The sequence below is a fragment of the Aspergillus affinis genome (assembly GCF_023601865.1).
Source record: "Aspergillus affinis strain CMG 70 chromosome Unknown NODE_207_length_36754_cov_85_093328, whole genome shotgun sequence".
In the NCBI taxonomy this organism is placed as follows: domain Eukaryota; kingdom Fungi; phylum Ascomycota; class Eurotiomycetes; order Eurotiales; family Aspergillaceae; genus Aspergillus; species Aspergillus affinis.
In genome coordinates, this window is record NW_026515988.1 from 1 (window position 1) to 27,954 (window position 27,954).

The 27,954-nt window shown below is 48.0% G+C and overlaps 9 protein-coding genes across 9 annotated transcripts; 6 read left to right on the top strand and 3 right to left on the bottom strand.

Annotated features, from left to right (window-relative positions):
• Positions 1-271: 271 nt before the first annotated feature.
• Positions 272-1,896, bottom strand: KD926_004282 (FPP/GGPP synthase family protein; the record flags this gene model as incomplete). Its single annotated transcript, XM_053095110.1, has 4 exons — positions 272-414; positions 704-722; positions 876-1,727; positions 1,786-1,896. 4 exons carry the CDS (start codon positions 1,894-1,896, stop codon positions 272-274), a joined length of 1,125 nt encoding a protein of 374 aa, XP_052950179.1.
• Positions 1,897-3,386: 1,490 nt separating this feature from the next.
• On the bottom strand, positions 3,387-4,505 carry KD926_004283 (Trichodiene synthase; the record flags this gene model as incomplete). Its single annotated transcript, XM_053095111.1, has 3 exons — positions 3,387-3,554; positions 3,614-4,082; positions 4,132-4,505. 3 exons carry the CDS (start codon positions 4,503-4,505, stop codon positions 3,387-3,389), a joined length of 1,011 nt encoding a protein of 336 aa, XP_052950180.1.
• An 801-nt stretch (positions 4,506-5,306) lies between these two features.
• On the top strand, positions 5,307-9,007 carry KD926_004284 (uncharacterized protein; the record flags this gene model as incomplete). Its single annotated transcript, XM_053095112.1, has 6 exons — positions 5,307-5,386; positions 5,441-6,641; positions 6,705-6,965; positions 7,022-7,151; positions 7,201-7,478; positions 7,529-9,007. The coding sequence occupies 6 exons, from the start codon at positions 5,307-5,309 to the stop codon at positions 9,005-9,007; spliced, it is 3,429 nt and encodes a 1,142-aa protein (XP_052950181.1).
• A 524-nt stretch (positions 9,008-9,531) lies between these two features.
• Positions 9,532-10,434, top strand: KD926_004285 (cell division protein ZapB; the record flags this gene model as incomplete). Its single annotated transcript, XM_053095113.1, has 1 exon — positions 9,532-10,434. The coding sequence occupies one exon, from the start codon at positions 9,532-9,534 to the stop codon at positions 10,432-10,434; it is 903 nt and encodes a 300-aa protein (XP_052950182.1).
• A 159-nt stretch (positions 10,435-10,593) lies between these two features.
• Positions 10,594-12,742, top strand: KD926_004286 (reverse transcriptase family protein; the record flags this gene model as incomplete). Its single annotated transcript, XM_053095114.1, has 4 exons — positions 10,594-11,038; positions 11,258-11,628; positions 11,694-12,233; positions 12,350-12,742. 4 exons carry the CDS (start codon positions 10,594-10,596, stop codon positions 12,740-12,742), a joined length of 1,749 nt encoding a protein of 582 aa, XP_052950183.1.
• Positions 12,743-17,078: 4,336 nt separating this feature from the next.
• On the top strand, positions 17,079-18,977 carry KD926_004287 (uncharacterized protein; the record flags this gene model as incomplete). Its single annotated transcript, XM_053095115.1, has 1 exon — positions 17,079-18,977. One exon carries the CDS (start codon positions 17,079-17,081, stop codon positions 18,975-18,977), a length of 1,899 nt encoding a protein of 632 aa, XP_052950184.1.
• Positions 18,978-19,646: 669 nt separating this feature from the next.
• KD926_004288 (uncharacterized protein) lies at positions 19,647-21,257 on the top strand (the record flags this gene model as incomplete). The annotated part of the gene is made up of 1 exon (XM_053095116.1): positions 19,647-21,257. The coding sequence occupies one exon, from the start codon at positions 19,647-19,649 to the stop codon at positions 21,255-21,257; it is 1,611 nt and encodes a 536-aa protein (XP_052950185.1).
• Positions 21,258-22,729: 1,472 nt separating this feature from the next.
• On the top strand, positions 22,730-26,067 carry KD926_004289 (uncharacterized protein; the record flags this gene model as incomplete). Its single annotated transcript, XM_053095117.1, has 7 exons — positions 22,730-23,562; positions 24,670-24,890; positions 24,953-25,189; positions 25,247-25,530; positions 25,583-25,735; positions 25,791-25,828; positions 25,887-26,067. 7 exons carry the CDS (start codon positions 22,730-22,732, stop codon positions 26,065-26,067), a joined length of 1,947 nt encoding a protein of 648 aa, XP_052950186.1.
• Positions 26,068-26,616: 549 nt separating this feature from the next.
• On the bottom strand, positions 26,617-27,905 carry KD926_004290 (uncharacterized protein; the record flags this gene model as incomplete). Its single annotated transcript, XM_053095119.1, has 4 exons — positions 26,617-26,790; positions 26,843-27,075; positions 27,170-27,236; positions 27,864-27,905. 4 exons carry the CDS (start codon positions 27,903-27,905, stop codon positions 26,617-26,619), a joined length of 516 nt encoding a protein of 171 aa, XP_052950187.1.
• Between the last annotated feature and the right edge of the window lie 49 nt (positions 27,906-27,954).

Sequence of the window (27,954 nt, forward strand, 5' to 3'; positions counted from 1 at the left end):
TTGGAGGCATGATAGATGGTTGAATTGAGTAGGGCGATGAAACGCGTAGATTTTTAATGAGGTGGCCGACTCGGTGGGGAAATACGTTAACTAGTTAACAAGTTGTCAGAGCCTAGGGTGGAGTGGCCATATGGCTCAACCAATGGAGTCGCAAAAGAGGTCTTAATTGCTGTATAGCCCCTATTCTGGCAATTTATGGGGGCTAGATGACTAATTACAAAACAATCGGCAATTTAGATAATCCACTCCGAGCTATGGATTCCGACACTAGTTAACGTTCCCGTCGCCCATCTTCGCCGTCCAGACGCGCAGTCTCAGTACCGCTTTTGGCGTTGGTCTCAGTGGAGTGATCTTCCAGAATTAATGGACCAAAGAGGTCAATCGCGCGATTTCCACCCAGGTCATCCCTTCCGCCTATCGGGTGGATAGCAATCTAGCCGAGGTTTCGTATGAGCTGATCAAGGGGTTTCCCGCCCAGGTGCAAGGGGAGTGAGTATCCACGGGTGTATGCCTGCAGTCTGGCGACGATGTGGTGGGTCATCATGGGGCTGAGTCTGGCTGGGTTGCTACTGAGTCTGCTGGCGAGGAATGATGTCGTGCAAGGGGGGCTGTCGGGAAACCAGAATTTTGCTGACGAGAAGCTGCAGAAGACGGATGAGGAGGCTTCATAATATCTTTCGGGCTGGACCTATGATTCACGTACCATGGGTTGTGCCCCATAACTAGTTGACTATCAGATATGAGAACACTTCAATAGACATTAAGGCAACCGACATCAAGCTTATAACTAGCATTTTAGAGGTAGACAGTACTCATTTTCTTCGCCGCATGATCTGAGAGAGAACAGAGTCCAAAACCTCCTTCAGTGGACTCACTCTCGCAGTTTCACTGATCCTTCTTCGCAGGGTCTCTATTTTCGCTTCTTCGAAATCCCTGAATATTTCCTCCATGCCTATATCCTGGAATAGGTCTTTGATTCGGCGCTCCTCGCCCGAGCCCTCCTTGCCGTACGAAAGGCTCAAGAGAGCCTTCTGTTCCGGGTCCCCGTGCTCCATCGCCTGGATAATCATCCATGAGCATTTGTTGTCCTGGATGTCGGTTCCGGTTTTCCCGGTCACAGCCGGATCCCCGTAGACGTCAAGGTAGTCATCTTGAATTTGGAAATATTTCCCAACTTCGAACAGGATATCTTGGGTGATGGTCAGGTTTTCACCAGTAGCCTGTCCCACATATCGCAACGCAAGAGCCACGGGCAGAAAGAAACTGTAAAAGGCAGTCTTATTTTCCGCAATGAAGTAGTACGCTTCAGGGGTCATTCTGGCGAGGTTGTCAGCGCTGCTCACATTCATATCGCACAACTGCCCGAGTTCCGTCCGGAAAGCAGCCTCCCTGAAAAGCTCAAGGATCTCGCCGTAGTCAGGGTGGTTGCGCAAATTCTTCCGCAAGATGATATATATCGATGATCGAATCAGTGCCGCATCGTTGATTGCCATCAAGCCGACTCCTTCTTGTCGATACCAGCAAGGCTGCCCCCTGCGATACTGAGAGCTATCCATAATATCGTCCCAGATCAGGTACACCGCCTGAAACATTTCTGTCAGCCAGCCCAGGATGCTGAGCTGCTGGAACTCCTCGTCGCTGAGGGGCCTCTGGACCAGGCAACGGGCGGTATGGACGACCATGAGGCCTCGATTGAGCTTCCCGCCCTGAACATTCGTATGTAGGCACTAAGAAAGAACAGAGCATCAGCATATCATATGCACAAGACGTCAGTCCAAAGCTTACGTGAAGAATTCGATCGATATGCTCCTTGGGCGTTTTCCTGGACGTGAGGTCCTCTTCGAGATCTGTGATTACTTGTGGCAACATGGCTTGGAACCCCTCCGAAACTGCCATGTTTGTGGTTTTAGCAACAATGTCCTGGCACAACGATTTCCAGGTGGACACCAATTTTAGCTGAGGTGACAGAAGTTTTAATTTTATAAAGTTACTTTCAAAAAGTCACGGACAGGAAGACTAAGATTCTGTGCTCTCAACAGTACACGTCAATGATCCAAGACGAAGAGCTCACATCTGACGTCATATTACAGGCCTTGTTTGATGCACTTTTCAAAATACGCTCACTGCCTGCTGACCGGTTGTCCTGGATATCCCTTGTGTGGGTTCTCGGATAAAAAGTCTGGTTCAATTGATACAGGGATCTAGATGACGAATATGATCAGACCCGCATTATGCATAGCCGATCCATCCCTAGCATCAACAGTGTTATGCCAACAGATAGAATCGGTAACAGCTATGACATTTTGCTCATGCAAGTCAGGGGATCAGTTGGAAGCAAAACTTAATGCGCATAGCAGTGGACAACTTTTTTTCTTCACTGTACGATACAAATGCAGCCACCTTGCTGCATATCGCATCTCATATATTCTGCCCGGCTCTGCATCACAGGCGAATAAGATGAAGACTTGTCCATAAAGGGAACAGAAATGGTACTGTAGTACAAGTTTTCAGATTGTTTTTCATGGTTAACAGAGAACCATAAATAGTGAATGAAATTTGCTGACGTCTTATCCTGTAGAGAACTGGCTGCTGTCTTGTGGGATGAAGTGTGAGTGATTCACCCGGTTCGTGGTGCATTTCTTATGCGCGGTAGAAAATACGACGATCAAACTCGGTAAGGAGCCGCCCAGATTCAGTATCTCGAGAACCAGTATGAAATTGTTTTTGCAGCCAAAAGTCAACGCAATCAGTCCATCCTTGTTGCCGACATACCGTAACCCCTTACTGCCTGTCTTGCGCGCGAACCGGACATCCCAAATTGTACCGAACCGGGAGTCTGCACATTTTGACTGATTACGAATTAAGCGTGACAATACGATTAAGCTCGAGTTGAGTAAAGAACAGAATGAACGCTTGTGTCTATATAGGCTTTTTCAAGCCCACGACTTTATCGGAACTCTACCGAAACTCTACCGAAACTCTCCCCATGCGTCCCCCCTCCCCTCCCGGAGCCCGCCCTGGTTTTAATCAGAATTAAAAAGGAGGTAGTGAGATGACAATCATGCAAGAACGCCGTACAATCTCATATGCCGTTTCATTTTTATACAAGCTGCCTACATACCACTATGAGTTAGAGGCTAGGCCTATGCTTGGGCCGAGACATGCATTATCTTTGCCGCATTGGCGGTGCATATGACAGTGAGATTCGATCTTGCTTGGTTGATTCGAATGTACGATTGTATTCCTCTGCATTTGTGACATCTTTGCAAGTCCCGTTACAGCTGCCCCCCTAACATGCCTATATTTTGCCCATTTCAATTGGTAACTACGAACGCTCGAGGCACCGGTGTATGCAGAAAGACGCAAAGCAAGCATTGATTGAAGATTCAAGAATCATCATCATAAGGAGGCAAATAATTCTCGTCGGCAAACAGTTCCACCAAGTGATACCTCGGTTGTGCGGTGCAAAGCGCAATCCAGCCATTCACAAAATCCTGTACAGGCTCCAAGAGCATATGGTTATTCGAGAACATTTTGTAGACCGAGTGAAGAACCTGTAATAGAACTCTTAATGGGTGACCTCTTCACACAATGCAATATATAGATCACTTACCTGTGGCGTGTAGTTCGATAGATGTTTCAGAATCTGCAGATGGGACACTTCATGTGCTTCTGCCAAATTTGCCACGAAGTTCCCCTTTTCTTCATTAATAATGAACTCCTTGTAGTAAGATAGTATATCATTTGTAAAATCCGTAAACAGCACTAGTTCCTTCAGGGCAGGAAAGTACTGCATTAGATAGATCTCTTCAGGAAAGATTGCCTGCGGCCATAGTAAGGCTGTCAAGATTTCAGCAGCCCCTACCTTAGTGCGTAGAAACATAGGCATTAAGCGGGTAGTAGGGGAGAATCGAAAATTCGACTGCTCCATTTCATTCTCAATAATACGTCCATTGACGTAATCGAAAAGAGATTTGACGATTGTTGAATGGCAATAAGGGCCGTAAAAGCGGGATAGATACCGGAGGTGCCGGTCAAAATGATGGAGAAGGGGGTGCTGATGGCCTTTATTCAGAACAAAACTAAAACAACATATTAGTATCAAAAAGTAGTTCAACCAAAGATACTCACTTCTGGCAGAAAAAGCGCAATTCCTCCATGAAGACCGGGGCAATATCATCCACGAGAAACATAAATACAAACTGAATTGCACACAGCACTTTGTTTTCAAATGGAAGTGATGCATAGGAATGGTTTGTCAGGGTCACGGAAAGCAAGATTACTTTGTGCACCGCGCGTTCAATCTCTTCGCCCAAGTTCAAATTCCTGAAATACACCCACACGACGAATTCAAGCGGGGGGCTTTTAGGAGGTGAACGGCTGCGATCAAACTCGACGTTCTCGAGAAAGCCCTTGATCAATTCCTTGACCGCCTCGATATGGTGGGTTTCTGCCATAGAAAGGCCATCAAAACCAAAAACGCTCTCTTCCTGGATGCCGGACATGGTGAAACCGCTTCCAACCTGGAGTTGCAATAATTGGCATTGAATGTGAGAGATAATTTCCAGGTAAAGCTTTTGAGCTTCTTTTATAGCCAAGTCCCGCCACCATGGATACGGCTCACGGACAACGTCACTCTCCCCTTGCTCGTGACTTGCGTGTACAGCACTTACTCTTTGAAGGTCTGATATTTCCAAATTTGGCCTTTCGCTTATAATTGCAAAAACACAAAGCTACAGGTGGGTATGTTCCCTGAGCCAACCGCATTTTTTTAAGTTGTCGGGCTCTATCGGGGAGCATGCTGAGTGTGCAGGAAGCAGGGTTGAGGTTGCTGGTACAGAATCTAACTTCGAATTGATCTTTCTTAATTGTTACAACCCGTCACTTTCATGTTTCTGGGAGGTATATTGTTAGTGGAAGCAGGCTTCTGGTCTGTAATGTAAGAACAGCATCCCTTAAACTTCTTCAATACTTCAAATTCAATCCAGGTTGATATGGAGAAGCGTGCATGGGCACCTAATGCATGATGTCAATGAGAGCATGTTCCATCCACCACACTATTAGAGTTCATCCCTCCATTCCCCCCTTCAACCCGAGGTTTCCTTGCTTATACTCCATACGTCAGAAGACACTTCATGCTTCCAGTGGATAGCCTGAATGATGTTCTTGTTTTTCCTGTTTTCATGGCTCAGGAGGAAGTATTTATATACCGGAGAAACCGTGCGAGCCCAACACATCTTGCAAGACTTTCTGGCATCCTCAGAGTCAAGAAGTTCCTTTGACTTTGATTACTCCTTCCACACACAATGGCTTTCACAACTGTTAGGTTTGAAGAGACCCCAGCAGAAAGTTCTGAACTCGTTGAAGTTCCCATTTCCTACCACCTGTGAGGCTGAACTGCATGCTGGGATCCAATTGGGCTTCTAACAATCACTTGCAGAAAGCACCCATCAACCCCGCATCTCAAAACTCTCGATGAATATCTTCGTCTTTACAGAAAATCTATTGAGTTTCCAGATGCTTTTTGGTCAGCGATGGCAACGGCGTCTCTCAAATGGGAGACCTTGTTTGAACGAGTCCAGCATGGGAGTCTTGAAACGGGTGACCATGCCTGGTTTATAGGAGCTAAGCTAAACGCCTGCTACAATTGTGTCGACCGTCACGCGCTCGCAAACCCGGACAAGGTGGCAATGCTCTACGAGCGTGATACACCCGGAAACGCACCCGACAAAGTCACATACGGAGAACTACTTCGGGATGTCTCCCGGCTTTCATGGGTGTTGAAAGATATGGACGTGAGGAAGGGCGACATTGTAACCATCTACATGCCGAATGTCCCCGAGGCAGTCGTTGCTATGCTAGCCTGTGCTCGTATTGGGGCCGTCCATTCCGTTGTCTTCGCTGGCTTCTCTGCTCCATCACTCCGGGGCCGACTGGAAGATGCCCGCTCGAGAGTTGTCTTGACTGTGGATGAACATGTCAGGGGAGGGAAAACAATTCCCATGAAAAGCACTGTCGAGCAAGCACTGAGTGGGTGCGACAACAGTTCCGTGCGGTGTCTGGTCCTGAGAAAGACTGGGAACCCCATCCCCTGGTCCGAGAGGAGCTCAGACTTCTGGTGGCACGAGGAATGTTTCAAGTGGCCCGGTTATTATGAACCAGTGCCTGTGGGTGCCGAGCATCCCTTGTATATGCTCTATACATCGGGCTCGACGGGAAAGCCAAAAGGCCTCATGCACTCCACAGGCGGGTATCTGCTGGGGAGCGCGGTGTCAGGAAATTATGTCCTAGACCTACATCCTTCAGACACCATGTTTTGCGCAGGAGATGTGGGATGGATTACAGGACATAACTATGTCGTCTACACTCCTCTTGTTTTGGGGGTCACCACTGTCATCTTTGAGGGGACCCCGTCCTTCCCGGATTATGATCGATTTTGGCAGATTCTTGACCGAACCAAGGCGACGCACTTTTATACGGCACCTACTGCCCTGAGAATGGTGAAGAAGGCGAGACCCAATGGCAACGCCATGAAAATGGACCGATTGAGAGTCATCGCGTCGATTGGGGAGCCCCTCGCCCCCAACGTATGGCAGTGGTGCTACGAGGTCCTGGGACAAAAGGAGGTGCATGTCCTTGATGTAGGTCGACACAAGTTCACTCTTTGTCCGTAATGTGAAATCACGCTCATCTTGAGAGAACAGACCTACTTTCAGACCGAGACGGGCTGCCACGCCTTCTCGCCTATGGCGGGCATTACACCAGCCAAGCCAGGCAGCGTTGCTCTGCCTTTCTTCGGCTTCAATCCAGCTCTAATCGATCCTGACTCCGGGCAGGAGATTGAGGCAGACGCTACGACTGGGGTGTTGACTTTTAAACAACCTTGGCCGAGCATCGCTCGCACCGTGTGGAGAGACCATGCACGGTATATGAAGACTTATTTCGAGGTTTACCGGGGATATTTTGTAAGCATGGTTTCACATTTCAACGATTGGTATATACAAGCTAATTCAAAGGTAAGATGACCGGCGACAGCGCCGTCCGAGACCCTGATGGTTACTACAGAATCCTGGGCAGAGTCGATGATGTCGTCAATGTTTCGGGCCATAGATTGTCGACAGGTGAAATCGAAGCGGCACTATTAGACCACGGTAACGTGATCAGGCTCGTGATGTCTGCAGGCCTGACTAATGTTTCCAGGTGCCTTTGCTGAAGTGGCCGTGGTTGGCAGTCCGGAGGAAAGGACCGGTGAGACTCTGAATGTGTTTGCATGCAGGAAAGATCAGGTCGATTCCGACCGATCGCAGCTCTGTACATCTGCTATCGAGCATGTCGGAAGCACCATTGGTCGGTTTGCCATTCCCAAGCAAGTCTTCTTCGTCAGCGATCTTCCCAAAACACGATCGGGAAAGATCATGAGGCGGCTTTTGAGGAAGGTGCTCGAGGGTGAACGGAACGAGCTGGGGGATACATCGACCGTAAGTCGTGTTGTCACCGAACGAGCTCTACTGACTGTTTTGACATCCAGCTGCTGCGGCCAAGCATAATGACGGATATCATTAGTGAACTTGAGAATCAGGGCAAGACACCGCAAGCCCCCAGTGCTGGCAATATCCCACCCCCCAATCAGCCCAGCGTCAGCGTCCCATACCCATTTGAAGGCTACAACCTGACTGCTCTTGACCACATCCTTCCACCGTGCCACATGTTCATGTTCCTCACTCTCGAAAACGCCTCCCGGGAAGGGATCGATGTCCTGAAAGGGGGAGTCCAGCGTCTGGGCCAGCATTTCCCATTTTTGACAGGGGTGGTCGTCCCATCCAGCCAGGCAGCGGGTAAAGAAGGGGTATTTGAAGTCCAACCCGTGAGTTCATCCTTCCTGGAACTATACCCAATGCTCCAGATCGATTATGGTCCAGAATTGGACGACATCTCGCCAGACGACTTCATTCAGCAGCAATATCTCCCGATTCCGTTTCTGATGGCTCCCACGGACCCAATGCCGTTGATTCGCTTCAAGGCCAACGTGACAAAAAACAGGATCATCCTTTGTGTGGTCTATTACCACAAGGCCTTGGACAGCACGAGTGTGTCAATCACTCTCAGGGCACTTGCGGAACTTTGCAAACATTCTGAATTATCTCCCAACCTCCTGCCCAGCAGTGTGAGAGCGGAGGAATCATCTCGACACCATCTTGCAAATCCGGCAGCTGGGGAGCCCCTGCCGCTCAATTGGACATTGGCTCCTCTTTCACTCGACCCTAAGCTACCTGAAGACCCCGGTAAAGTTCCAACGAGTCGGCGATTCAGTCTCAGTTACGAAAAGGTCACCCTGCTGAAAGATGCCTGTAATGCAGTTCTGGCAGCTCTCCCTCTGATTGACGGTAATACCAGGCCGCTGCTTCTGACATCGAATGATATCCTCACAGCCCTGGTCGGGCTCTGTGGGAACAAGGCGCGTTTGGATACCGTGCCTGAACACGTTCCCTCGCCCAAGGTGATCATCGCCGCGAACGTGCGCAAACAGTGCCGCCTCCCTGAAACATACATGGGCAATGCCCTGGTAGCGGTGGAATCCCCCTACGATACCAATTCATTTCCCAAGGCGGCGGTGCCTCCGGACCTCCCGGGGACGTTGAACAAGCAGCTGGCGTGCCTTTACAACATAGCCCTGTCGCTCCGGAGACAGGTCAATACTCTTACTGAAAGCTACATGCAAGGCATTTTGCGCACCATCTCGGCATCCCACGATCTGTCCACATGTTTCCCCGATTACGGAAATAGTATCATCGTGTCGAATCTGCGGTGGATGGACTTTTACCTTGACTTTGGACCGCTTGGCAAGGTCCAACGATACGATATCCCGGAAAACAAGGTGCCGGGGGTGTGTTGGATTCTACCAGCTCGTGCCAGCTCCGATCCATTTGAGATGAGAGTCGTGCTGGAGAAGGTGGCTGTAGAACGGCTGCAGGAAGACAGTTTGTTCCAGTGGATGTTAACAGCGTAGGGGCACTGCAGATGTCATCGTATGCTCTGGGGGGTATGCTATCGGTTCCACTGATGATCTGATTATGTCCGACGTATGTATGGTCTTTATCTTGTTTTTTTTTTTTTTTTTTTTTTTCACTCCTAGTACAAGATTTTCCAGAAGACCAAGCCACATGTACCGATTCAGAACCAATCAGACCTCTTCAATAATATCTGTGTATCCCTGTTCAATCCTCTCACACTAGCCCTAGTAGCACCAGCCTGATCCGGTAGATGTAATAGTAAATATATAGACAATAAACTTAGGGCCTCACAAAATTGGTAGTTCCTTATAACGCAAAGCATGGACTTGGACTTGAAATACAGTTGTATCTGAGATTATATTGTGTTATAAGCTAGAAATAATGTCAAAAATTCAAAATAAAATATACAGGTCCTCTAGATGTACATATAGTATGCGGGATTCATTTTAGAAGAATAACTATAATATGGCTTGAGATATTGGCGTCCTAAAAGGTGCCGTTTTATATGCTGTCAACCAAAATGACCACTATCTCGAAGGTTCGAAGGCTGTCATTATTCAGCCATCGTCGAGACGATTCTTACCTTCTATGGAAAGCTACACATGTCCAGATTGAGAGATATAAGCAGCCTAGATGTACAGATAGTTTAGGAGATCAGACCCCAGCAGAACGCAGGGGTCGGGGAAGGAACACCCAAGCGGAGTCTCTTCAGATTCCAGTGGTTGAATTTCCCTCTCTAGAAGGTGGCAAACGGATCACAAACCAGATGATCGCAGGCCTCATCGGCAGCTTGAAGGAAGTCATTACCCAGCAAACCAGCACCATCCAGTCCGCCCGAGCAGAAATCCGAGAGATCAAATCAGAGCAACAAGCTCTCAAGGAACAGAACACTCAACTGCAGGACGAAGTCCAGGCACTCCGCGAGCAGATAAAAACCCAGGCAGTCAACCCACACCCAAGGCTATGGTCTGAAGTCACCGCAGGAAACACCCCACCGCACACTAAAATCATAACCCCACAACCCCGGAGAGGGACCAACTGCGTTCTAATCACTACCGTACGACCAGAAGGTAGTGATGACAGTGATAACAACGACAGAAGAAGCTTCACCCGATTCCTACCCATAGTCACTGCCAATCAACACATCAGAACTGCCCTATCAAAGACAGACCTCGCCAAGGACGCCCAGGTAGCTGGCGTCGGTACAACAAAGACTGGATATGTAATCCGATTTCAAGATGCTCAGTCAGCTGAGACAGCGCGGAGCAATACCGCTTGGCTGGAGGAGCTCGGAAGTGATACCAAGCTGGTGAAACCCCGATTCGGTATCGTGGTGCATCGAGTACCGACAGAGGACTTTAACCTGGACAGAGAAAAGACGCAAGGAATCCGGAAGATCCTAGAGGAGAATGACACCTCTTAACCCGCGCTCTTCCTAATAATGTCAACAAACCTACGTCTACTACAGCCGAATATCTAGAAATCCAGGGCAGGAATGGAAGCCCTTATTAATGACCACCAGAGTCAGAACCTGGATCTCCTTTTGATCCAAGAACCATCAATCACCACATACTGCACCCATATGAATCACAGCGCATGGAGACTGTACCGACCAACATACCCAACCACTGATGAAGCCACCCGATTCCGCAGCCTTCTCTACGTGAATAAAAGAATTTCAACCTCCTCACACCGCCAAATCTGCTGCAACCACCCCGACCTAGTGGCAATCAAATTATGGACTGCGGAGATACAATACCTCATCTTCTCGGTTTATATACCATCATTAGATGCACGCCAAACAGCGGATGTCACCCCCGTCGAATCAGTGCTAGATGAGATCCAAAATTGCATTGAAAAACACTCCCAAACAACAGACAGGACTACAAGGCTCATCCTAGCAGGAGACTTTAACCGTCATCACCCAGCATGGAGTCACCGCCCTGTGAGCCATGCCTTTACCGCCCAGGCGGGAGAACTAGTCAATTTCTTCCAGATATACCGCCTACAGTGGTGCCCGGCCCGAGGTGAACCAACATACTGGTCACAGAACCGCCCGGGAAAGACATCAACCCTTGACTTGGCACTTACCAATGACACTACATAACTTATCAGGTGCCAGCTCTACCACGACAATTATAGATCAGACCACCGGGGAACCTACTCTGAATGGGACCTCCAGCCAGAACATAACAAAGCCCCAAAACCCAAGCGAGCGTAGGATCGAGCTCTCCACTCTACAACAGATCTCAACCAGGAAGTCAACCGACTGGTCGAAGCAACAATAACAGTCCTAGACCAACACGTACCAGCACAGAAACCATCACCGTACTCGAAACGATGGTTTACCACTGAACTCAAAGCCCAACAGGTTGTGGCGAATCGGGCACGCAGGAGATGGCAAGACAGCTGTGCTGCCCTAGGCCCTAACCGCCCTATTACCACTGCTCTTTTCAATAATATGCGCCAGAAACGACGGGAGTGGACCCGGACCATCGAGAAGGTCAAAGCTACCCACTGGAAGGAGTTTCTAGGCAAGGCCCAGGAAGGCCACCTATGGAAAACAGCAACATACATGCGCCCGCGAGACCCTTATACGAATATTCCTCCCCTCCAGGTGGGATCAGAGGAGGTTACTGAGAACCAAGATAAAGCCACAGCATTCTTACCTTCTTTCCCAAGATGGCAGATGCCGAGGAAGAAACCATCATACCATGCCAAGAAGAGATTGAATGGGAACCAATCTCCGAGCTAGAGATATACCGATCACTCAAGGCGGCCAAAGGAACAACAGCCCCGGGAGAGGATGGTATCCCGACCTTGGTATGGAAACACCTGTGGACCTACCTCCGGGGTACTATCACCCACCTCTTCACGAAATCGATAGAACTGGGGTGCTACCCAGACCGGTGGAAACGAGCTCGGATTGTGGTGCTCAAGAAACCGGGCAAATCGGACTACTCATTACCAGGAGTGTACCGGCCAATTTCGCTGCTCAATACCTTGGGAAAGATACTGGAGGCGGTTATAGCAAGAAGACTCTCTTTCTGGGCCGAGACATACAAGCTACTCCCAGACACACAGTTCGGAGGTAGACCAGGGCGTAACACAGAACAGCCACTTCTGGTGATAGCAAATGCAGTTAATCGGGCGTGGCTGCGATCAAAAGTGGTCACACTGATTGCATTTGACCTGAAAGGGGCTTTCAATGGAGTTAACAAAGTAAGCCTTGACACCCGCCTACAGATCAAAGGCATCCCAACGATGGCTAGGGATGGATCTACAGCTTTATGGAGAACTGATACGCCAACATCACTTTTGACGACTTTGAAACAGAGGTCTCTCCCCTGGAAAATGCAGGACTCGCCCAAGGATCCCCACTATCCCCTATCTTATTTGGATTCTTCAACTCTGATCTGGTTGATCAACCAATTGACTACCATGGAGGGTCATCCGCCTACATTGACGACTATTTTCGGTGGCGAGCCGGGCCCTCGGCAGAGGACAATATCCACAAGATCCAGGAAGAGGATATACCCCGTATAGAAGCATGGGCCTGCGATACTGGGTCCTGCTTTGCGGCAGAGAAAACAGAGCTTATACACCTAACAAGGTCCAAAAAGCAACATGGTGTTGGACAAATCATTATGAATGGAAAGACCATCAAACTCACCAACACCGCAAAGCTTCTGGGGGTTATTGATACGAATCCATGGGATTACGTGATCTAGCGGCTTGGCTCGCACACTCGAACCCCTGAGGAACTTACCCCTTTATCTATCCAGAGAAGAAGAGATCAATCGCAATGCAAGAGAATTAAGAGCCCTATCATGCAAAAGGCATTCGCTCCTTAGTAGGCTACGTGCGTATAGCTGATACAGTGTCATTCTGCCCTTCTTCCCCTGTACATTTCACAACAGTTATCTTTGACAGGGAAATGCGATGGAAGGAGCACGTGCAGAAGGCAGTGAAATGAGCAACCCAGATTAATATTGCACTAGGTGGATTAAGGCACCTCCGCCCAGAGCAGATGAGGCAGCTGTACCAACCCTGTGTGTCACCAATAATCGACTACGCCTCTACCGTGTGGCACAACGTGCGCAAATATTAGCGGCCCGCCTCAGTACGTTACCAAGTGACCACCCAGCCCGCAAAGCGGTGGAAAGAGCAAAAATACGCAGTAGGCATGTAGGACTTGGTCACCGATTCCCTCTGGCAGAAACGCTCCGGACAATGGATCTTAAGCGACTACAAGCCCTGGAAATAATTGATCCAAAGCCTTAACCACCATGGCAAAGACCAACCTGCATGGAGATCGACATTCAGCCAGACCGCAAGAAAGCGCAGGAAGAGTCCTTAATCATACAAGCAGCAGCTGGCATTACAGTCTACTCGGATGCGTCAGGTCAACAAGACAACCTGAGTGCAGCAGCAGTGACCCTGGATTAAAATAAGAATGTCATACGATCCCGACAGATCTGTATCGGATCAATGGAGTTCTGGTCCGTATATGCTGCTCAATACGATAACTGTTCATGGCAACACATCCTTCCTCCAAATCAGCCTTTCAAAGAAATATCTACCCAAAAAAGACGCCCTGGGATCCGAGGGATATAAGGCGTCGGTCCACATCATCCAAAGTATTATCAAACCAATCTGTCACAATCCTGTTGATCCTATACCCAAGCATCGCTGCAAGGGAGTGATACTTTGCGTATACAAAATGGTGTTGTCGGAATAAGTGTGCGTAACCGTGGGCCCTCTTGGAGTCGAGACTGTGCGCATCTTGAGCCATAATAATAGGATCAAGGTCGCTGAGTGGATCGAAGTCAATGGGCCCGTAGGCATGGCGAACTCTGGAAATACCTTCCTCATAGACAGCAAGATCCACTAAAATGGCTCCTTCTGAGTGAGCAATTCGATTGACTGGGATACTTGGTTCGCTAGGGATTTGAAGAGGGATGGCTATTTCAACAACATCACCTAACCCCCCTGTCCTCAATATCGAACATTGGGTTTGGCTGATGGTTGATACACCAAATGCGAACGGTCTTTAATATCAGCATCTGCAATTTTCTATTCTTATTTTCCGAAGAGGAGTAGAAAGGCACGATGAATAGGTGGTGCAAGACATGCTTTATTTATGGGATGTTGTGAAGGCTCAGCTCTACACTGATGACTCTGGCTGGGTCCCAATGGAACGATGGGAGAAAATACACGACATGAATCATCGGATACGGTATCGAAGAAGTGGTTAACCTTGCTCACTGAGCACATGTTCCTCCCTTGTCCAGTGGTTCGGTGGTGCTAGAACACCGGTTCATCGAGAAACACATGATCCGTAAGATCTCTTGTACTAAAGGCTCGGACCAACCCGCCAGTCGCATGGCATATGGTTTGGAATTTAACGTTGCTTGCCAGGGGCTGACCAATAAAGCAGCAAACCTTCTGGGCCAATTATGACATGTCAGCTGTACAGCGGCAGCAGCTTAGACTGGGTGGGTTTCAGGCTGTTCAGGCCGTTCAGGCGATTCAGGTGAGCTTCGGGTGAAGGCGGGTGAAGGCGGGTGAAGGGCCTGAAGGTGGAGTGGGCCGGGCGCTAAACCCAACGAATCGCAAAAAAAGTGTGAGCACGGACATACAACAGCCGGGATTCGCAGGTGGTCACCCACCCAACTACTAACCGGCCGGCGTGTGGGTTAAGTACGGCTGAGCGGACGGGAAGCCCTGTTTTCCACACCCTATGATAGTATGTGCTAAGCTATTCTAGAGAATGAAATTATATCGAATCTATGGATATTGTTGAGCAATTGCTCATCTTACAGGCCTATTTGCAGATGAAGGACTAGGAATTATATACATGGATATTCAGGCAGTCCATGATCCATCCTCTATCTCCGCCTACCTAGGTCTCAATAACTATATGGCTTCACGGATTTTGTAGTTTATCTATATTAAAATTTTTGACAGTCACTGAATCGCAGCTCCACACGATCACAGCAAGCTGTCCCGACTACTTTCTTTGCGAGTACCTAGTGATAAGGAGTTCCAAGCCTTCTGTCTCCACCGTACTCCAAGTCCATAAAACTCTTATCAATCTCCAGGTGGAATCCACTCAGGAACAATGTTGCAATTACAACAAGACTCCCATGCCGTGAAACGTCCATCAATAATAAATCAACATGCTTTATTAACTCTGCGTATCCTTGAGATACGTACTCCAGTAAACTTGAATCGAACTCTGACTTCTTCCCAAAAATCGCTCCGAGAATAACTTCGTCACATCCGACCAAGGAAGTTTTTGTTCTCTTCTTAGTTCCAATAAAAGGTTCTTTTCCTCAGGCGACCACGGCATACCTTTCCTGAACAATACCGGCTCCTGCTGTTCTCATCCAGTACTTTTGTGGCGCCACGAGGCTGGTTCTGAACTGAATCCTGGACCTCGCTGGTTGGAGGTGCGATACGTTCGCAATCAGATATAGAGCGTGATAGGGTACCTTCAAACAGCCAGGATATGTATTGTAGACGATCCTCAAGCGGTATGGATAGGAAGGAAGACCGTAAAGTGGTAAAGGAATGTTCATATTCCTGTAACGTTGTGACAGTTCGATGCCGTTTGGAAGACCGTTCCGATTGCATCGTCCCCTTGGTTGGCCGCTTGCAGCGTTTCGAAGGTTTCCCAGCGTGAAAGCGGGGATTTTGGTCTTAAACGTCAGAATAAACAATATCGTTATTATATCTGTGATTGATAAGATGTAGTGGTCGATGACCTTCTTTACCGCGATTGTGTTCATTCATGGATGGCGCGCGGTCCTGCAGGTTAGGACACCCCGCGGTCGAATACTGGAGATGATTGGTGACGCCTTGAAAAGTAGGTAGTGGCTCAGGGTAGGTGCAAGCAAATTCTTGGATGCTCTGATCGCTGGCTTGCTCGGCTGCGTGATGTGGCTTATTGATATTCTAGAGCTCTCCATCGGCGAGAATCTCTGGATCAATAGGAACGGTGTCGGTTGCGTCTGGAAGTTGAAAGTATTGATCTAGGCTATCTTCCAGGCTAGATATACTTGGGTGTGACGGTCTACAAAGGAGCCTAGTAAAGGACTAGTTTGTTTATGACTCGTAGTCAAGGAATTTTCCCATAGGGAGGAAAGTCTATCTAGGAGGGAGGATCCAGGGGCTCTATATACTGTCTGAGGTTTCGCCTCAGGTAGGAATGCCTACCGGAGGGTCCTCCATATCAGGCAGTTCGTATCGGAAGTTCGTACTGGGAAGTTCGTATCGGGAAGTCCTTGGCTCAGGAGGTAACACTGAGTAGGACCTGAGCGCTCACTGAGCCTTGACCGGTGATAAGAAATACTCAGTGAGCGACCCCCTGAGCGTCCTCATTAAAGCGGCCTCATCCAAAGAGGGAAAGTCACGTTGATGATAGAATCAAGTCTGTATAGGAACATATAGAAGACAATCAATTCGAAAACAAAAGTTTTACTAAACGGGAAATAAACCTTCGTAGAAAAATGCTCGTATGGAGGTACATACTTACCATTCCTGTCTGGCAATACACAAATTGCTCAGCATGCTTTCACATTGCATCTCGTTATTCGTAAAATAATCTTTCCTTTTGGGGCGCTCTAGAAAAAGATGAATGAATGTTCATTTAAAAGGGTTGATATGAACCCCGTACCATAGGGGAGGATCCCATAGGAACATCCGCCCAGGAAAGGGCGGTTATTTCAAGGAGTATATTCACCTCCTCACAGCTGGATTGTTTGGCAATTTGCACTACAGCCTAGGGAATGGAATGAGTTTTCCTGTTTTCGGAAGATTCCTTGAAGTGAACAAAGAGCTAGAAAAAGAATATGGAGTTTGCCAGCATACTCAAGAAGACATACGAGGCCTTTTTAATCGGAAATCACCGCTCAGATACCACCGCTCAGATACCGAAAAGGGACAAAGAGAAGCCATAAATATAGGCCTTGAATGACAGGCGCTCATCTGCGTCTCTGCAGACTAGCACCAACCTTATTCCAACCTTCTCATTCCAAGATAAGCACTTATCGCGATGCACCAATGGCTCACCAGCAACCTAGATATGGAGTGAATCGTCGCCAGCCAAGGGCACGTTCTATCGACGACGATGAAGACTACGAGGTTGTGGACGTTCCATATACTCGTTCTTTGCCCACTTGTAGTAGCAAAAGGAGCGTCTTCCCCAAGCCCACTGCAGAAGCTAAGGTGATGACCTTTCGTGACGAGGAGGCTGTGTCTAGATTTTACCAACATCACAGCAGGTCCCAGTCCTCAGCAAACCCTCCTTACAAGCCTAGTCTTGTTTATGCGGAGGAAGAAATCAGAGCTCCAGATGTCAGCACCAAGGACGGCAATGATCATATCAGCGAAAACGAAGCGGCATCCGTGTCCCACTTTACTGGGCAAATTGACTCGTTCCAGTCCCAGCTCCCAAGAACTCCCCGTTCTTTAAAGAGTAACAGCTCCTTGAGAACCTCTTCTAACGTCGACCAAGAATCCCACATCACTCACCGGCCCTCGAGTCATCCTTCGATCAGCCTATACGACAACGAAGAGGACGTCCTAGATCCTACTGAAAATTTCGAGGCAAATCAGGCTTCAGAGACCTATTCTGAAGAGGAGATGAACGCGATCGCAGATGCCTTGGCCAACTCCCCCAGGATGCTTAGGTTTCTAGAAAATAACGAAATGTCGGACCTCGAGGAGCACAGCCAGGTCAAAGACGCCTTTCCCAACCCCGCCGATGAGACTGAGGATCTTGGGCATCCAGAAAGCGACCCAGTATCGGAATTCGAGAAGGATCTCAAGGATATTGGCGCCAAGTTAGGTGAATTTCTCCGCGAGAATGATATTGTTGAAACCCCGGCCATTCAGCATTCACTGGGCTCTGAGGAACAGTTAGATGAAGCCGAAAAGGGTGGAATGAATTTGCCTGAAAGTCTAAGGGATACCAAAGACCCAACTAATCCTCAGACGATCATTCACACAGAAACCCTTTACGCATCGTCGCATCATGACGAGGAATCCAGTATTCCTGGATCTGCAGAGGTTGATGATCCGATGATCTTCGAGGGGTGTCCAGATGAATACAGAAACTCTCCGTCTGAGCTCTTTGAACAGGCTTTTGGCTTCCAACCGAAACTCAGTCAGTTGAATCTTCTCACAGAGAACTTTCACGAATCGTCGCGGCATCACGAGGTCTCCAGTATTCCTGGGTCGCCTGAAATTGCCTATCGGATGGTCTTCGAGGATGCTCTAGAGGAGTCCGAAAATTCTTCTTTTGAACCCTCTGAAGACGTTATTATCTCCCAACCGCCACTTCCCAGTCCCACGGAGAGCCTTGGTGAGTGGTCGCAGCAACCCCAGGACCCTGAACAGACGAGCAGCCACGAACAGGCCAGCGAGCCAAGCGATGGTTCAGGGCATCTCCCATTCCAACCGACCGGTGATAGAGATTGGGATCAAAGAGTGATGGCGATATATCAGATTCTGACAACCATCGATGCGTCTCAACTCCAGACCTTCACAGTCCTAGCCACTATAATTCTGCGTCAACTAGGGGAAATGAGCGATGCTGAGCTCCAGAATGTCGTACGTGCGGTTTTCGATGTCAATACTTTGTCCGATGCAGGCCTGTTCAATTCTCAGTCCATGGATGCCGAAGGTTTCCATGATGAAACCATCGAAACCGAATCTGCTGGGATTGAATCCTCCAATTCAATTGCCCCGGCTTCGGACGTCATAAGTTATCATGATCAAGCTACCCAAACCAAGCCAGTTGGGGAAACATTGAAGTTGAAGTCACTGTATGAAAGGATCCAAATGATCGACAACGATTCGGTCCTTCTGATCATGGTTTTCTTGTTTGTAGTTATACTTTTGAACGGACTGACATTCCTCTGGGTCTCTATGGCTAAAGCTAACTCGACCTCATCTTGAGTTTGATCTTATTTTGGCGGTCTGTCTTTTCTATTACATGACAATCTCTTGTTTTTTAATATTGCACAAAGATGAAAAAATAAAAAACAAAGCCCATGGTGAATTGAATATGCGTTGAATTGAATAATAATGCATGATGTGCTTCGTGAAACAAGAAATGTCTATTCCTCATAGTTGGCATTACAAGTCGATAGTCCTGAAATTTAGAAAACCAGATGACTATCACCAAAAGTGTACCCTGTGATGAGAAAGTGTAATACAGAATTAGCTATCCGAGTAGGGTTGTTGAACGTTGTTTTTCTTTCTTCATTTGTCCCCGGAAATTTCCATTATGTGCACTACAGGGGTTGCCCGCTTTGAACGCTTTGTGACCATCAATAGCATATGGCGATAGCAATCGTAGATCAATTCTACACGGACTTTAACGTTAACTCAGTAGGAGAGTTTCCTTTCCTTTCTGGCGGCCGTCTCTTCAAACAAGATGTGATGGTCAAATTTCCACGATAATGATGGTCTATAAAGACCCTTACGATCACCACTGGTTCTTTATATACCCCCATCCACAATTTCTAGCCATTGCTCAAAAGTCATTCCCATTTATCAGACCAATATCCTTTGTTCCTTTACCGTGAAACCCCCAGATTCCCAAAAAAGAAAAATTGCGCCACTATGTCCGATAGTTGGACTAGTGCAGTGGAAAGTTTAATTGAAGCCTTGAGGAACGAGCGTATTGCTGCTGCCGATGAAGATGAAGTCACTTTCCTTGAGCATAACGCACGACATAGCATTTCGATGCAGAATCTTCCACCTGGGTATACCGAGTATGAGGGGTTCCAGCCCGCCAACCTTTCCCCCGTCGATTATGATAATGGTAGGGGTGAATGGCGTGAGCTAGATATACTGCCCCATTACACCACTGAAGATCTCCAGCGTATCATGCAGGAGGTCTACAATGAGTACATGGATGGTATCATGCATGGTTCTAATGAGAACGAGGATGATGATGAGGATGGATTTGAGCCAGTCGAATTGATCTATGGAAACGCGGCCGTGAATGAATATCTGGATTCTTTGCCAGACCCGGCTACTTTTGGAGAGGATAGTGATCCCCCTCAGGCCCCGAATGGGATCTCTGGCAGTGAGACCGTGGAAACCAAATCTGAACAACTCCCTGGGCTCCTTTCGTCTAGGCTCATTCCACTGGATACTCACTCTGAGGCCTCGGGCGCTGGTCATGTTGACGATGTCAACGAAATCAACGAAATCGACGGTGCATCGGATCCAGCAAACGGGCCAAACGGACAACCTTCTAGTCAGACGCCATCTAGAAATAGTCCTTTGGATGAGCCTGGACATAATGAGTCAGACTTGATTCCAGAGCTGGTGGTGACCGATTATGATCACGACCACCCTATGGCCCTTCGTCATCCTTACCAGTTTGGTTCGGCCAATGGTCGCCACATTCCTGTTGATCTCGACTCTTCTACCGATGAACTGTCCGAGGTTGACTCGCTCCCGCACTTGGAGCGCATGCTCATCGTCCGCAATCGACCCTCTGGCACTCATTCCGACCGGAATGGCGTTGAGACTTCCTCCGATGCACTGGTTGGTGAGATTGAGTCACCCGTGGGCCTGGCTATAACGGATGGCTATGACCCTGTGCCCTCGGAGCCTCGCGAAAGAGACACTTCCCGGGTGGAGGATCCAGTCTCTCGTTCTGCCGAGACCCTGGTCAACGACACAGGTCCCGTCGCCGTGACTGAACCCATCGGACACTTGAACTTGGCAGAAGCCGCCGAGTATGTAGGATATTCCGGTTCCCCTCATCCTGAGATCTGGGCCTTGACTGATCAGGGGACGGTGCGTGCCTCACGGCAAAGTCGACCTCGCTGGTCTAGGAATATTGAAGTAGTACCTGCCTTTGAGATATTCACTGATTATGGGAATCCGGACGAAGAATCCGATGTCACCAATGATTGGGAGGAGCTCCAACAGGGACGGTTTGGTGATCAGGGAGATGACGACGATATTCCCTGGGATGCGCGCCCGGTCTCATATTTTGAGTCTGGCAGTGGCCCCGACAATGAAACCCCTCGTGCACCATTGAGACCTGTTCCCAACGCTTTTGAGGATCTGGTAACGGTCCCCGACGATGGGGAAACCATCGATTATTCATCAATGCCAGACGTGAACCCCAGTGAAAACCAGGCGCAGGCAGCTGGTATGATGACTTCATGGCGCCTTCCGGCAGACCCAGTGGTGACCCAAGCTGGATGGTAGAATTCTGATCATGAATTCGTTGATATGGCTACTTTGTGCTATCCACAGGTCATGACTCTTTGACCAATTCTTCCTATAAATAGCACTGCCACTTTGATGGTTCAAGAACGGTCTTTCTTGAGCTATTTTCTTTTTCCGTTTCTTGGGCTATTTCTAGCTCAGATGCCAGAAACATCTTCGTCTCCCCAAGAATGGCTTCTTTCAACTGCCCTTATCAGAGTCGAAAAACAAGATTCAGATAAACTTTCACTCATTTCTAATAATAATATTTTTTCCCTCCTGAAATAATACAAGATCTCTATTTTCTATACTACATCATAGCAAAAACACCCAGAATATTTGTCATGGTACTATACGAAGTAAAAATTTGCAGTAACTCCCTTCCTCGTTAAAGAGTAGTCGCCAACCCATTCCGAACAGCCCATGCCCTAACATGCCCGATGACCCTGATTCCTAGACTTCCGTCGCCCTTATACAGGTGTTTGTAAGCGAGAAACATCTAGTATAGACAATAACAGCGTATTAAGACAATATAAATATTGACTATGTCTAACCTCATCCATTATGCTCTAGGAACGCCACCATGATGTGTTAAAGATGAACCAGCTCACATTAGTTTGATTCCATGGACTTTTAAATCCACCCATTATGTATTCACATGCAATATAGAAGCTTTCACAAGCCAGAAACCAAGAACAAGAAGATATAATATACATAGATGTATGATTTACCCCCTTATTGGTACTCCGCGAAGGCACTGTTGGTCTTCGTGAATGAACCAAACAGCAGAACACTTTTGATAGCTATCATTTTTCGTTTGGATATCACTGTACGCTCAGTAGCTTCCATGGTTCTCTTTAATCAAATCTCGATAGTCATATTGAACACACTTTTTCGTCCAATAATATTCTACTATTCACAATATTTGATCAGACTTGGCTTCTTTCCGCTACCGCGTCTATTTATTTAGGAAGTTTCATGTCTAGAATTACATACTATCTTTGTCTTTTCTAGAAAATTCAGATTCTGGCGTTCTGCAGGGGTATATCCGAATGAAGGTTCTTTGAAAGAAGGTCCTATGGTGTTTACCTCCGCTGCTAGTAAATACTTTATGATTCATCCAGGAAAGGTCCTTCATTATATCCGAGACATTTCACTAATTCAACCCATCTCTATAGCTTCGCATCCTCGAAAGTTACTATAAAAATCGGCATGATGCACGATCTTGTCGTTTGTTCTCCATCACTTTCAACTCACTCAGTCATCCAACAGATTGATTATCGGCTCCTTACGGACTTCGAAAACTCAACGTTTCAATTGCATCAAAGAATTGAATGAACTTTTTCAACTCTTCAATCCACTTACAAACAAGTGTCTTTGACTCGGAAAAGCTTGCAGGCAAGTCTTTGTCGTTCAGAATCCCGCAGAACTTACCTAAAATAACCTTCACGCTTTCGAACTCCAATATCAAAATGCCTCGCACTTCCAGCGGAATGTGCAACTCGGATTGCCGTGGCTGCCCCAACTGCCTTTCCATGCCTAGTTCCGGCGGAAGCTACTCCTATTACCATCACAGCGAGACTGTGATCGTGAGCAGTGGTGGTGGTCCGATATTGCCTATGCCTCGCACTATCCAAGGATCGGGTAATGTTGATGATGTTTCAGATGGAATGAGCGATCTCTCCATGGCGAGCTCCGCCAGAACGAAGTCCCAGCCCAAGTCCCGTCGCAAGAGCGGTGTTGCCCGTTGGCTTGAGAACATTGGTGAGGACGATGTCGTCAACTCCAGAACTCCTGAACGTTATCTCCTTGAAGCTCCCAGAGGCTCTGATAGCCGATCCATGGTGTCCTCCTCTTCTCGCCGTTCCAATCGCTCGCGTCGCTCTAGCCGCGACGACGACGACGATGCGCGCACTGTAGTCACCCTGGCAAGCCTTGCCCCCTCCGATAGCGTCAGCGGCATCTCTTCCCGGTGCTCTGATGTATCTCGTCGCAGCTCTCATGCTGGCTCTCGAGTTAGCTCCCGTATGCGCGACGATGATGAAAGCACAGTCCGCGGCCCTCGTGCCAAGGTCAGCATTGTTTCCTCCCGCTCTCGTCACCTCGACGACCATAGTCGGGTTTCCTCCCGTCACGGCGCTGGCAGCACTGTCAGCTCTCGCTACGGCGGTGGCAGCGAGGTCACTAGCCGGGTTGGCTCTCGCCTCGGTGCCAGCGAAGTCGGTAGCCGGGTGAGCTCTCGCGTTCCCAACGAGGCTCCCAGTCGCCGTTTCAGCAAGGATGAGCGCACCCTTGTTCACCCTCGGTAAATGATCAGAGAACGATTGGCTCTTCTCATAAGGAACCTTCACCAGATGTGGTCAATTTGCCGATGACTGGGCTGAGTGGCTGTGTGATTGATCACCTTCATCCTTCTGTATCTCAAATTTTAAGCACGATGAGTACTCACAACCGATGCTAAAGGATTAAGAAATTGCCACTTTTCTTTTGTTATCTTTATTTTGTCGGAGTTGGATTTGCTGATTATGAAAGACCAGAAAAACAAATAAAAACAAATAAAACATTCCACCTAAAAATTATTTTTCAAAAGCGTAGATGCAATAGATCAGTGGCTTTCATTAATTAGCAAACTCATAGAGGCTTTTAACAGCTTATCAAAGCACCTAGATCTCATATAGATTCATCATTCAAGAAAAGGTCTCGTGTTTCAAAGGAACTTTCTCAAACCTGTGGATACATTTTGCACTCATAACGTCCACTCCAGTGACCCCTTTGGGGCCTGAGCAACATAGAAACTTGGAGCCATATTACTGTCGAATCAATTGTCGCCAAAGATTGCTTCGTTCACACATCACGAAGCAGAGGCGCAGGCATCAGCCGCCACATTTCTTGTTCACCAATCAACCGGCGAAATCAACAGCGCTCACATGGCATCTTCCGAGCTGGTAAATAAAGGACATCGTGTGACAATAAATGCCCTGCAAAGCTGTACTCTGTCTGCCCACTTTCCAATGATGATCATATTCCTAGTTTCGCTTGTTTTACCCCCTGCCCGGCACCAGCATGAACGAGTTGAACGACGTTCATTTCAATCCAGGTGTTTGTGTGGTGATGGAATTCAACCATTACACTGTATGATCTTGTGCGGCCCTGAGATATAAGATCGTTTGCTGATCCGACGGTTTTGGACAGTCTCACCGGGCTGAATACACCAGAAAAGAGTTAGCAGAAGATCAAATTGGTAATTGGATTCAACAAACCGTATGGGCAACTGTACCGTCTCCCAATTTATTTAGATTACAGATCATAGGGAACCTCTTCCAGTTCCCCAGAGCTCGCAGGTCAAATACGATGGATGTTAGTACTCGGTTCGCCTAGCAGGCCGTCACACTCATGCTCAAAAATCGTATAGCTTTGCCTGCACAGTCCCAACAGATCATGATGCCCATGGGGACTTTCTATCAGCATCCGAGAAACTAGAACTTGCCATAAGCAGAGAAACCTTTTTCATACTTACTCAACGCTTCTTTTCGTTCAATAGTCTGTTGGAGGCTTGGAAACATCGAGCCTCGGCGGGCTGTGTAATTCGACATATTGACTATGATGAGACGACCAGTAGCGCAATTTCCATCAGTGAGTCCCTCTCCTACCTTCAGTGATACGATCATTAAGATTCATTAAGCGAGAATATGTAGATTTCATCATCTCCATCCAGTTATCCAGTAGCTTCACATCTCTGATTGTGGTGCACCATGACTTTGCGAGCAGAAGCTCTACAGTCCTAGCACTCAGGGTCAATCCACACGACCAGAGTCTCTTCCAACAATTCCACGAACATCAGCAGCGCTTGATCGGTCACCCACTCTTCGTTATGACTCTTCTTTTTGCAATCAACCTTGACACCAATCTTCTCTACATGCACAAGATCCGTCGTTAGTTGAGTGCGATTGAGAAAGCGACGGGACAGCATGGGTGGCTCGAGATTCCAGCGATCGGTGCACTGGCTCACGATAGCGAACTCTCTCGGTTGGGCCACGCAGCTGAGATTCATATATCGATATTTCGTCGTCGATTGGATTTCCTAGAGCACTATCTTGAGTTGAGTCAGCAGACAGTCAACGAGTTGGAAGGTCTAATTCCAAGCTCCCTTTGCACGCCAGTAGGCCTAAGAAATGAATACGAACAGTGGCTTCGAAATCTCGCAACGCAATTCAGACTGCGCCAAGTCGATTTGACTTATTATCAGCGACGAATTGATAATCAAATAACCGCCGTAAGTTATTTCGAGTCCCCCGCATGTTTAAGATCTTCCTAAAATCTCATAGATATACGGATTGCTGTCCCAACGCGACAACATGCTCGGTGTCTCCGTTGCCATCGAATCTAAAAGGATTCCTGAGGCGTCGAAACGCGACGGTTCTTCTTTTAAATCGCTCAGCGTGCTTGCGACACTGTTCTTCCCGGCTAGCTATATTGCTGTGAGTATTTCACACATAGTCCGCTTGGAGCCGGGCAGATCTCATCCTTCAATAGACTCTTTTCACCCTTCCCCACTTCACCAAAACACCGCCGTGGGTGTACTGGATCGTCAGTCCCTTTGACCCTCCTTATATTCATCTCCTGGTCTAGCTGGACCTTCTACCGCCAACGGAGGATTGCGCAGGAGACAACTGATCAGGGGGTCAATCCTGACGTGGAGCTCGATCCGGAAGTTGCGTTCGCGTCGTCATCGAATGCTGCGTCTTCGACAATTCTGGTCTCCACGCTTTCGACAGATCAGGTCGCATACGAGGGCGTTGCATCATTCTAGAGACGAGGTCAAAGAGGGGGATGTTGGAGGTAGGGTTGGGATTTCTCGTCAATCAGCGCGAAGTTTGAGTTGATGGCAGGAGTTGGGGAAAGGTCGCTCGATAACTATAAATTAGCATGAGATACCCAGCCAAGGAGAAGATCACAACGATACCATCACTCTTCGCATACTCTCTTTCTTCCACATTCCTTTCATGTTAGCAAGAGACAAACCCGCTCGGTAAGGTCAAGAAAGATCTACTCGGACTTCATGAAGTTCAGGAAATTAATTCAGGTCATTGGATTAATGGTCATTTAATCGAAATAGCAACTGTGTAAACGAAATCCTCCCAACAAAGTCACCGTAGGCGAGGACTATTGCTTAGAAATTACAGCATGAGAAGCTATTGAAATGCCAACCAGAAGATGAAAAGAGAAAGAAAAACAAATTCCTTCCTAAGCAAGGCTCATTCAAAAGAACACCAATTCCATCAGTTTGTACTAGGTGAGTGTCGATCTTAACATCACCGGCCAGGTGCCAAAACCAGCCCCAGACTCAACGTTGCTAAAATCATTCCCAAAACCCCAGAAAGTAAACCATTCGAGAGAAAAAGAACTCTCGTCCAGCCCATGAAAGGACTACTTCATCGCTGTTAGCACCGTCATCTGCCTCGTCATCAGTATCATCATCGAAAGTAATCTTTTCATCGAGCGGCTTGTACGAGTCCAGGAAGTGTGGGACTCTCTGCTTGCTCTTAATCAAGATCTTCTAAGCACATCCACCGTCGCCCCCCCACCATGACCATCTCATCCTCAGTAGCCTCGGCCTTTATTCCACCTTTCTTCGGAGTCGCTTTTTTGGGGGTGGCCTTCTTCGGGGTAGCTTTCTTGCGAGGGGTACCAGCGCTGGAGTCATCTGCCTTGCGCTTGCTTGCCATGGTAAAAGTGATCTTGTTGGTTCCTTTTCCGTTCTTGCGGTACTTGTGCAGCTGCTCGCTCAGAGCCTTCGGGGTTGACTTCTCATCGCCGGCTGGAAAGTTGCGACATGTTAGTTAGCATGACGATGAAAGGTAGAAGAGGTGGAAGGTAGAAGAGATGGAATGTGGAGGAAGATGAAGACTTACGCCAGGCCTCAGCGATCTCGTCAAGATTGAGGCGGATGTCCTGGGTCTCAAAGATGGTTCTGAGCAACTGTAGGTGGTGTCAGTAAAGGTTCTCATATAATGGGGTGAGGGGATCGTCCTTACGATCTGCTCGTTGTCTTGAGTCCAGCGCCTTCTCGAGTTTCAGGAGAACATTAGGAATGTTTGCAGAGCTCAGTTGATGTGAGAGAATGGATAGAGAATAATAGATAGCAAGATTGCCTCTTAGACGGAGTAAGACTAGCTGCGTGGATGGGTACTGCTATCCGATGGGAAAGGGGACGGAGGGGAGGTGGGAGAGGATAAAATAGGTGGGGGTTGGAAGAGGGATGCAGGTAGGTGGTGCTGTTTTTTATTCACTGGGTTTCCGTGGGATTCTTGGTCACCTTACGTCCTGCTCTGGTTGATTAGTCGCTCTGGTATCCTCTGGTTTCTGTTCTTCACCGGCAGTCTTGTGGTGCAAATGTTGGTAAAGGTGACATACCGTTCTTCTTGGTCAGGAGAATCTTCCCAACTCGGAGAACTGAAAATTTTCCTTGTAAGACCTCTGGACAATTTTCTCTTCCTAGGTATTTGTATGCAGTATTCTGACATGAAGTGATGATGGCACATCTAACTTGTTGATGCCTCAGGCATCTATATTATCTTATCTTATCTTATCGGGGTGTCAGGTGACTGTGGAGGATCGACCGGCATTGGGGGAGGCAGCGCTGCCCATTGGCCAATTCCCTCCTGTCAACCACTTCATCCTCTACTTGGGATACTTT